General features: G+C 40.2%; 1 protein-coding gene across 5 annotated transcripts in view; it reads left to right on the top strand.

Moving 5' to 3' along the window:
• Positions 1-2209: 2209 nt before the first annotated feature.
• Positions 2210-11441, top strand: part of CNTLN (centlein) — a 297557-nt gene continuing 288325 nt past the window's right edge. For all 5 annotated transcript variants that reach the window (XM_027616502.2, XM_027616503.2, XM_027616501.2 and 2 more), the window contains exons 1-2: positions 2210-2631; positions 9166-9254. In XM_027616502.2, the coding sequence (XP_027472303.2) occupies positions 2272-2631; positions 9166-9254 (449 nt within the window). In that variant the 5' untranslated portion in view covers positions 2210-2271. The remainder of the gene's footprint in view (positions 2632-9165; positions 9255-11441) is intronic.

Raw genomic sequence — 11441 nt, 5'->3', positions numbered from 1 at the left:
CATATAAAGGATTATTATTTGGCTAAAAGAAAATGAAGTAAATACATGCTACAAAATGGATGAAACTTGAGAACAATGCTAAGTGAAAGAAGCCGGATGTAAAAGGTCATATGTTACGGTTCCATTTGTATGAAATATTCAGAAGAGGTAAATCCACAGAGACAGATTGCAGGTTGGTGGTTACCTGGAGCCTAAGGGGTGAGATGGGTAGTGGAAATGGGGAGTGAATAATGGATATGGGGTTTTGGTTTGGGGGGATGAAAATATTCTGGAACTAGATAGTGGTGATGGTTGCCAAACACTGAATATACTTAAAGACATTTTATTTGTAGCCCCTTTAAATGGTTATAATGGTACATTTTATGTTATGTGTACTTTACCATAAAAAAAAAGAAAAAAAATTGTCTACCTAGTCATAGATTCAGGATATTCTTTTGAGTCAAGAATGTATATTTATTCTTGTATATAATAGAAGAGATTTCACTGTTTTTCAAAAGAATCATTCTATAATCGGATGAAATGATACGTTTTTGAGTGAACAACAAATAGCCATTAAGAGTGTGCATTCATATTGATTTTGTGACACCTTTTGAATTATGTGATTAGAATTCCCAATCTTAAACCCAGTGAAATCTCACAAGCTCAGACATAATGCTGTATTTCAAGTGACAGGTACAGAGTAAGGGTAGGGATCAGAGACAGGTTTTAGAGTTAAGTGGATCCATATTCTGCTTTTCTAATAACAGATGTGGGACATTGGGCAGGGTACAGTAATCTCTCAAGTCTTAGTTTTCTCACAAGTAAAGTGGGAATAATATCTATTTTACCATGATGTAAGAATTGAGTAAGTACATATATGAATAGTATTTAGTCCTGGACCCAGCATATAGTAAATGTTCAGTATGGGAGTTACTTCTAAGACAGGCTTTTGTGTACTTTTTCTAACATAATCCTTTTATAAATTCTGTGAGGTGTTTACCTTTGGTGGGAAGGAAGCCCACTCATCCTGCCTTAGCAGGATTCTAATTGGGAGGGTGTCTTTTGATGTGCTGACTAAATTCTGGCACAAAGCAGTAATTTTGATTAAATGAAGAGGTCTTCAGTGAAAACAGTCACCTCCCTACTTCCACAGTTCTCCTTCCCCCCACCTCATCTCTCTGTGTTCTGGAACCCTTTCTGCAGAAGAAAGCAATCTAGCTTTTGGTAGAACTCTAGTGCTAGCTCGATGTGGATCCCTTTACTAAAATCATCACGAGTAGGACGTGTTATCATGGCCAACAAAAAGATGGTTATTGCCTATTTGAAGTTTATAAAGAAAGAAGGAAGGAAGGAAGGAAGGAAGGAAGGAAGGAAGGAAGGAAGGAAGGAAGGAAAAGGGAGACCAAGAGGGAGAGAGGGAGGGAGGGAGAAAGGATGAGCCGGCAGAAAGAAAACTGATCTTGTTTCTTTAAGCTCAGAATTACCGATTTCAAATTGGTCCAAGGACCCAAACTGTGGGGCCATGTGGGTCACACTCGCTGTGATATTCAGCCAATTGCAAAAAGAAGCCGCCATAAAAACTCAAAGGAAATCATGACTCTTGCAAAACAAAAGACAAAGGGTGCGCAAAGGATCATAATTCAAATGGGAAATCCGCCTGATAGTCCCAGCTCAACACAAGGCTTTCCACATCTCCCTGACATCAGTCAGCTTGCTGGAGGTCAGCTGTACCTAAAGCAGTTTTGCTAAAGGGTGTGAAGAAAACACTTAAGTGTAAAACTTATTCCCTGATCCTCAAGGAGTTTACAACAGCGCTGGAGAGATTAGCCGTGTAACTAACACTCCAGGGCGGTCAATGAAACGTGACAAACGAGTTGGCAGGGGCCTTGAAGGCGGAGGAATTTACAGTTAAGGATCATTTGGGGCAAGGGGCTTGTCAAGTAAGACTGTAGGAGGTGGGAGGTAAGCTAGGCGCTAAGTGGCGGGTAGGGTTTTAGGTGGGCGGGCAGGCGTGGCGTTGGGAACCGAAGACTCTCGGACAGCGCCTACCGGGGTGGCGCGCGCCGAGGACAGGCCTAACCCCTTGGGCCACGGCGCGTGCGCAGTCCAGCGCCGGCGCCGGCGCCGGGCGCGCGTCCCGCGCACAGCCGGCCAGGATTCGCGAGCGCGAGACCCCGCGCGCCAAGGCGGGAAAAGGCTCGCGCATGCGCGGCTCGGAGCTCCGGGCTCGCCAGATGGGGAAAGGGAGGTGGAGTTTCCAACAGAGAACTTGACCCGTTAGCAGCCGCGGCCATGGCGGCGCACTCGCCGCCCTCACCGCTCCCTCCGCCCCCAGCGCGACAGTTGGGCCCCCGGTCCCCACGTGTTGGGCGGGGAACTGTGGTACACGCAGTACGCAGCGAGGCCTCGGGTCTTGCGAGCGTAGTGCGGGAGGACGTCGTGGACAAAAACGATATATGCTGGCGGGGCGAAGAAGGGTCAGGGGGCCGGCGAGGGCCAGGGCAGGCAGCTCCGGCTCAGGCTCCACTCCTCAGCTCGCCCAAGGGGTCCAAGCGGCTAGAGGGCATCTCGGTAGAGGAGGCGATGGTGACCCGGACGCAGCTGCTGGAGGAAGAGCTGAGCAGCCTAAAGGAGGAGCTGGCCCTGTGTCAGGTATCGAGGTGGCCGCCGGACTTTCCCCTACTCAGCGGGGCCGGGGCCGGGCCGTTGGGGAGGCGCGCCCCTCTCTCTCTGCCTTAGGCTGCGTCGCTGCGCGGGTTCGGGACCCACCCATCTCCGCCCCGCGGCGCTCCCTCTCGGCTTCCACACCCAGCCCGGCCCGCTGCTTGGCGCTGGGGGGACGCGGCAGCGCCCGGATCCCCGACCTGGGGCTCCCGCCCCTCTCCGGACAGGCCGGGCAGGGTTCGCCTTGGCGCCCTGGTTTTGGTTTTCTTCATTTGGATACCACCAAAACGTGCAGTCGCACCGCCCCCCCCCCCCCCCCGCCCCAAAGCCCAAGTTCCCGGTCGTGACTGTTAAGTGGTACTTGGAGAGGAGTTGAGTGCAGTCCACTAGTTGTTATGTTGAACAGGAAAGTTGAAACACGTCTATTAAAATCTATCGATGAAGGAGCCTGTTTTTAATTTTCAAACCCACACTTGTTCTTAAGTCAACCTAAGTTAAACTTAAGTGGTAAACACAGATCAATAATTTTTAGGGAGTCAGGCCGGGAACTTTCACACAGAATAGATGATGCTTAATGTTTATTAACTAGCTATACTAATTCTATAGCCCTTGAGAGAGAAATTTCATTTTCATGTCATCTTGCCAGTGAAAAGCATTTAGTAAATCAATTATGTTAATTTACTTGCCTGTTATTTGTAGAGTTATTAAAGATGGCTTGGCTGCACTCATGTTCAAAGAGATTTGATTTCATTTTAGTTTTGCATCCTTACCACCATCTCTTCTCTGATTTTACCAGAACCTTTAGACAGGGTTGGGCGATATAAATGTTGGGGATTCACTCAACAATAAATCTTTTAATCACTCTGTCTTCAAGATAGAACCAATTAGGAACTGCTAACAACCAAGGTAACTTTATGAACACTATCATCAGTTTAGATTAGTAAAAATTCATGAAATTGATTCTTTTTCATAGTTTGTTCTATTGGGTTCTTTTGCCCCTTTAGCAGGTCCTTGGTGATTGAGTCAAAGCTGTAAAAACAGGACAGTTTTATTCAAATTGAATATGCATTTGCTTAAACAGGTTGGGGAAATAATATGACTGCTTCTTTTTCATTTTCCCATTTTCTGTTCTTCACTGGATAAGGAGCAAAGGAACAAATAAGAGACACCAGTGAACTAAAGCATTTTTTCACCTACACACCTCACCCTTGGATAAAGATGTTAACCCCTGATAAAGGCTTTTGTTACTTTGACAAGTCTCAATCTCAGATGCTCTTTACCTATACCTTCTATACTTTCCTCTTTCCCTTTCTCTATATATCCCATAGTTACAGCTGGCTAAGGAGCTGAGATACTTTTTATAACTGACTTGATTAGGGAAATCACTCTGTTGGAAACAGCCCACTGACCCCATCCCCCAAATCCATTCCCTATTCTTTAAAAATGTAGTTTCAAATACGGTGTCAGCCCTTGTGACGTTGGCAATATATGGACTAGGAAGATGATTAAAGTGCTCTAGACAGATGTAAGAATGGAGATGGTCATAGAGGTGGTTCTTGAGATTTTTGTAATATTGACACTGTTAGATGATCATAGACATTCCAGTAATGTGAGATCAGATTGGCAGTAACCCATTCAAAACTGGTCAGACCATACTCCTGCTTTTGGGGAAACTTGGGAGAAATAATAATTGAACTCCCAATTGTTTTATTAAAAAAATTTACATAATTCACTTTTAGACCTTTTTTATTTGTTCTACTTACTCAGCTAGAAATCACATTACCCCAAAACATAGTATTAACCCTGTTTTTCAAACCTTTCAAAAATTGCAACCCAAAATAAATTCATTTTTCATCTTAACGTAGTAAGTATATGCACATACACATACCTAGAATTTCAGAAAGAATGTTTACCCTAACTGTTCGTCGTGCACTCTGATTTTTCTTTTAAATTCTACTTTTTGAGAAAATACTGCTCAGATCTACTAAATTAATTTGACATAGAAATGGGTCAAATGTACAGTTTGGGTAAAAAGAATCCTGCTAATTAGTCTCTGGTCATTAATAGTAGCTTCATACAGATTAGTTGTTTTTTTTCCCCCACATTTAGCTTAGAGGAATTTCATTATATGTACTTGGTGGAGAAAAGAAAGTTTGAGTGGGTCCATGTACTATTCCACCCCATTGGAATTACTCAGAATAAGCATAAAAAGAAAACAATCTCAATTCCAAGTGTTTCTCATCCAACTCTATGTGATTGTAATATTAAAGGTTTCTTTTTTTTCCATATGGCTCCCTACTAGCAAGCAACATGCACATAATGCTTAGCTGAAGAAAACGATTAACGTCAATGTGGGGAGAAAAGCTGTCTGTATTGGACCTACTGAGGATAAGACATTGGCTTCCTAATGTAGCTTTTCCTAATGAAATTTCAAGGGTGCTTCAAAGGACGTTTTAAGTTTGTGACATTTATGCCTTATTCATTGATTTAGAACCCAACTTCACCGTACTCTTATTAATTTTGATTATGAGTTTCAAGAATGTGTTCTATTTGCAGTTCAGGTTATTGCAAGTGTGTGTGTATGTGCACATTTATCACCACCTGTAGAATACCAGAAGAGAAGAAGTAATGCTATATATGTGTGTGTGTGTGTGTACACACACACACACACACACACACACACACACACACACACACACACACACACATATACACATATATATATATATATATGTGTGACGTACATATATATCTCTCAAAGCTATTTCCTTTTTCAGTAGCAGCCAAAAATACTCACTAAACCTATAAGCCAATTTTGGATTAAAAATTATTTAGGGCATTTAAATGAAATATATGTTGATACCTGGCTGGATCAGTTGGTAGAGCATGCGACTCTTGATCTCCAGGTCGTGTTCGAGCCCCGCATTGGATGTAGAGTTTACTTTAAAATAAAATAAAATAAATGAAATATATGTTTATTACTTCAACTTTAGTGATGAAACTAAGTTTAATGAAGCATGTGATGTTGGAATTAAGATTATATGACTAGTTATATTTTTTGTTAGATATTTAGGTGTGTTGGAAACTTATCCGGTCATTCATAAAGAAAAAAAATTTTGAAAACCTACTGTACCATTAGAATTCTCACCAGTGTTAGTAGTTGTATTTTGGTTATGTGAATCTTTTTGTGCAGTTATTTTTCATAATGATAATTTATTGAGAGGCCACTTTGTGCCATACTTTGTAATTAAATTCATTCCATTGTTTTGTGCCATACTTTGTGCCATACTTTGTAGTTAAATTCGTTCCATTGTTTTCCCTGGGTTCTGATAGGCAAATTATTTATTAAATGCAGGAAATAGTTTTCATATGTTTGTTTAATTCATTCCTCCAGTAGAGGTAAATTGAGGGTCTCTTATGTTGCCAGACACTGAACTTGGTGCTGGGAAAGTATGTACCCAGTGAAAAAGATAATTTTGGTTGTCTGTGTCTGCAAAGTTGATTCTTATTTCTATACCAGCTGATACATGAAAGTCAAGGCCAATCCATTACTAAGATAATTTAGACTCAGATCTCCAAGCATTTAGTCAACTCTTTTGTAGGCTGAGTTTAATAAACTCTGTGATGTAGATTTTTTTCATCAGATTTTTTTGGATTTCTCGCTATATCTCTTTCACTGTGCTAGAGCTAAGTCCTTTGTTATTAAGTCATATTTCCCTATTTCCCTGGCTCAAGTTATGATCCCAAGGATCGAGCCCCGCATCAGGCTCCCTGCTCAGCGGGAAGCCTGCTTCTCTCTCTCTCCCACTCCCCCTGCTTTTGTTCCCTCTCTTGCTGTCTCTTTCTCTGTCAAATAAATAAATAAAATCTTAAAAAAAAGTCATATTTAAGTGGAAGTAACTCATAAATGATGAAAACCTACTCTTTTACATTTTTACCTAATGCTAACCTTTCTTAGTATTTTAGGTAGAAAAGTTGAGGTGAAAATACATGTAAATCTTTGCTATTTTGTTTTGAAGTGAGCTGTAAGATAAATTTATAGATAATATTGGTTTCAAGGGATTTTGTGATTTCCTCAACATGCCTTTTAAAAATAGAGAGATTACATAGCAGATTATGTTGCATGGCTTATTCTTTCTTACCTTCACTACCTTCCAGGCAGGTTATGACGTGATTTATATACTGGCATTTCTTGTTTTTAATTTGAATCATTTTAATACCCAAATTCTAAATTCTTGTTTCTAAAGGGATAAAGTAAAGCATGATATATAGGAATGTTTAGGTAAGTAGTACTCTCTAGTACTCAGGCTGTCAAAAGTCTTTTGAAAACAAGTTATCAATCAAACAGAGTAGATCAAAGATTTGAGCATTAAAAAATGAAAACAAAAGTTTTAGAAGTATATAGGTAGATATATTTCTAATCTCTGAGTAGAGAAGGCCAGTTAGAAAAATTGATACATAAAATCCATAAGCCATAGTGGAAAAGATGGATAAATATGAATATATAAAAGTAATAATTACCCTTTTTCAAAAACACTCCATCATAAAATTAAAGAAGCAACAATATACTAGGAAAAAATATTTGTAACACATTTGGTAGACATAAGTCTAATTTTAAGATTTCCAGCAATAACTTCTATATTTCATTGGCAGAACTTAGTCATATCCATACATAAGAGGCGCCAGGCTTTTAATTGGACAGCAAAGAGCCAAGTGGTTTCAGTTACTAGTAGGAAGGAGAGACTGGATGATGGACACAGACACAAATAGAAGTATCTGTCACACAAGTAAAACCAACCAACCAAATATAATACTGTGAAATGTGCTGTGAAAAAAACAAATTAAACAGGGTAAAGGGTTATCAGAGACTTACGAGTTTGGGTGGCTATATAGTAGGGAAGATTTCTCTTGAGGTGACATTTAAGCAAAGACCTGAATGAAGTGAGGAAATAATCTACATGAATATCTGGTGGATGGTACATGTGCAAAGGCCCTGGTACAAGCAGAACAAGAAAACCAGTGTGTATAATGAATGGAGAGAGTGATAGATGAGGTTGTGTATGGGGTCAGATAATGTGGGGTTTTGTAGCCTTGTTACAGATTTTGGATTATTTTCCTAATCTGATGGGAATCCATTGGAGGATTTTGAGCTATAAGGAGGCCAGGGGATCATCATGGATGGCTAGGCAAGAGATGGGGTTGATTTGGACTAGGAAGATGGTGGTGGAGGTGGTGAGAAGTGGTTAGAATGGGATATATGTTGGAGGTAAAGACAATAGGATTTACTGATTGGATATGAAGTATGAGGAAGAGAGAACAGAATTGACTTGTAGGTGTTAGGCCTTTGAACAAATGACTTGATGGTGGTGTCATTTTCTGAGCTATAGAGAGGAGTAGGTTTGTGAAAGAGTAGGAAATCAAGAATTTTTTTGGATAAGTTAAATTTGAGATATCTATTAGGTATTCAAGTGGAATTATTGAGTAGGCAGTTGGAGATTGGAGTCTGCACCTAGGGGTGGAGAAAACCGCTAAGGATGGAAATGTTGGAAGTCCTCAGTGTACAGTTAACACATAAAACTGTGGGACTGAATGAGGTCCCCTAGAGCAATGGTTCTCAACCTTGAGTGCACAGAATCACCTGAGGGACTTTAAAAAAACACTGGTGCTTGAACCTTACCTGAAACCAATTAAATCAGAATCTCTAGATCATCACTATTTCTAAAAACTTCCCCCAAAGTGACTTCTGGCTCTCAACCACAGCTGTCATAACAACCGACCTAGGCATTAAGACTAAAACTGCCCAGAAAAATGAAACAAGATGAAACCAGAGAGGGAGACAAACCATAGGGGACTCTTAATCTCAGGAAACAAACTGAGGGTTGCTGGAGTGGAGGAGGGTTGGGGGGATGGGGTGGCTGGGTGATGGACAATGGGGAGGGTAGGTACGATGGTGAGTGCTGTGAATTGTGTAAGACTGATGAATCACAGACCTGTACTCCTGAAACAAATAATACATTATATGGTAATAAAAAAAATTAAAGAAGACTAAAACTGCCCATTGTCTATGGGATTTGGCTACATAGAGGACCTTGAAAAAGGAATTTAGCATCATATTGGGGAGGGACATCTGACTGGAGGATGTAATAGAGTGAATGGAAGTGAGGAAGTGGAGACCATTATAGGCAACTCTTCCAAGGAATTTTGCTGAAAAGGGGGGCTGAAAACTGGAGTGGTAAATAGAGAACAATTCTCTTTTGGAGCCAAATTTAACCATGATATTCAGCATTCCAGCATTTACTTACAACCCTAAAGTGCGGGTGGTAGAAATAGTAAAAGTGAATGTGGAGTAGCAGTGTAAGAACTTCTTAAAATAAAGCTTTCCTGTTATACTTTGCAAGAATCTATTTTAGAGTTACAGAACTAGAGGTCAAGTAATTGTTTTTTCATTTTTTAATTTAATGTACTGTCTTCTCTGATTTAGCTACAAAGCAGTGCATTAAAAATGTCTTTTGTTTCTTTAAGGCTGATAAAGAATTTGTATGGTCTCTGTGGAAACGTCTCCAGGTGACAAACCCAGATCTTGCACAAGCAGTCAGTTTGATTGTGGAAAGGTAAGCTCCCAAGTTATTTTTCCATGAGGATTTGGTTTGTTGAATTTGTTTTTCCTTATTATTAAAATTAAAACTTGGCAGTAAGTCCCTAAAGAGATTTGATTTCCAAATGAATGGGGAGCATGATGTTATAATTATTGGACTTATTTCAAGGGGGGCCAATTCACCAGATACAAATAGGCCGTATCTCCTGCTTGTATTCTGACATATTTGGGAAGTTGGCAGGTAAGAGATAAAACTATGACTCGGATGCTGTGTGTGTCTCTTTGTGTCTCTCTGTGTGTGTATATGTTTGTGTTGAGCTATTAAAGCTCAACTTTAAAAATTGGAGAAGTACCTGTTATTTGGCTTTTTACTCTGAAACTGCCTCTGTTGACAACTTTCTAGACATGATCCTTCCTAGACATGGCTTGCTTTTCCCCTGAGGTAGCTGCAGTGTGTACTTCAAAGCCTGAGATGACCGTGCCAGAATAGAGTAAGTGTTCTGGAATAGACTGAGGGATTTCACTTAGCAGTCTATATTACACTGTGGTGGATGCCCATTCATTTAACTGTTAGATTATTGGCCCTCTTCTTGGTCATTAGAAACAGTGGAGTGATGCTGGGTACTCTTTACCAAACATTTGGTATATAGTAGTCCCGTGATGCTTTGCATAGCAATTAAAACACTTGGTTTCCTGTTAAATGGATTTCAGTACATTGCCTAAGGAAAAGCTAAGCATATGGTTGGATGCCTTTTTCTTTTTCTTTATTGGAATCATGATTATATAATCTGAATATCATTTTTTGTAACTTGAACTTTATTCACCTTTGGTGTGTCTAGCGCTAAGATCGTTCCAGTGTTCTCTGGAATTAACTTTTTAAATTCTGTGAATCATACCTATGTATAGTTTTACCATCCTTGGTTATTGTGAACTCTTAAAATAGTGTAATTACTTTCTCTTCATGTTGCTTATATGTCCAGCTCATCAGTTTTTCCCTTTTGATAATCAGAATTAGCCTTTTGTTGCAGTACCCTGTTACTTCCTCAGTCATCCTTGAGATAAAATGTGATCACTCTCAATCCCATTCTGTTTTCTAGCTGAATAAGACTTCTAGAAGATATATTCTTGGGATTTCAGTAGTCCTTTCTTTTTTTTTTTTTGAAGATTTTATTTATTTATTTGACAGAGAGAGACACAGCGAGAGAGGGAACACAAGCAGGGGGAATGGGAGAGGGAGAAGCAGACTTCCCGCTGAGCAGGGAGCCCGATGCAGGGTGCAGGGCTCGATCCCAGGACCCTGGGATCATGACCTGAGCCAAAGGCAGACGCCCAACGACTGAGCCACCCAGGCGTCCTCAGTAGTCATTTCTGTGATTCTTTCGTTATACTCCTCTCATTTTATTTGTATATATTTTCCAATTTTCTAATTTGGTATTTTTATTTATTTATTTTTAATTTAAATTCTATTAATTAACATATAATGTATTGTTGGTTTCAGAGGTAGAGGTCAGTGATTCATCAGTCTTATATAATACCAAGTGCTCATTACATCACACGCCCTCCTTAATGTCCATCACCCAGTTACCCCATCCCTACACCCCTCTCCCCTCCAGCAGCCCTCAGTTTATTTCCTATGATTAAGAGTCTCTTATGGTTTGTCTCCCTCTCTGGTTTCATCTTGTTTTATTTTTTTCCTCTCTTCCCCTATGATCCCCTGTTTTGTTTCTTAAATTCTACATATGGGTGAGATCATATGATAATTGCCTTTCTCTCATTGACTTATTTTGCTTAGCATAATACCTTCTATTTCCATCCACATCGTTGTAAATGGCAAGATCTCATTCTTTTTGATGGCTGAGTAGTATTTTATTTATACATACCATACCTTTATCTGTTCATCTGTCGATGGACATCTGGGCTCTTTCTATGGTTTGGCTATTGTGGACATTGCTGCTATAAACATTGGGGTGCAGGTGCCTCTTTGGATCACTACATTTGTATCTTTGGGGTAAATACCTAATACTATAATTGCTGGGTCATAGGGTAGCTCTATTTTCAACTTTTTGAGGAACCTCCATACTTTTTCCAGAGTGGCTGCACCCAGCTTGCATTCCCACCCACAGTGTAAGAGGGTTCCCCTTTCTCTGCATCCTCGCCAACATCTGTTGTTTCCTGACTTGTTAATTTTAGCCATTCTGACTGG

The sequence above is a fragment of the Zalophus californianus genome, chromosome 13, assembly GCF_009762305.2.
Source record: "Zalophus californianus isolate mZalCal1 chromosome 13, mZalCal1.pri.v2, whole genome shotgun sequence".
Taxonomy (NCBI): Eukaryota; Metazoa; Chordata; class Mammalia; order Carnivora; family Otariidae; genus Zalophus; species Zalophus californianus.
The sequence above is the reverse complement of the archived record's forward strand: the minus strand, read 5'-3'. Positions and strand labels throughout refer to the sequence as shown.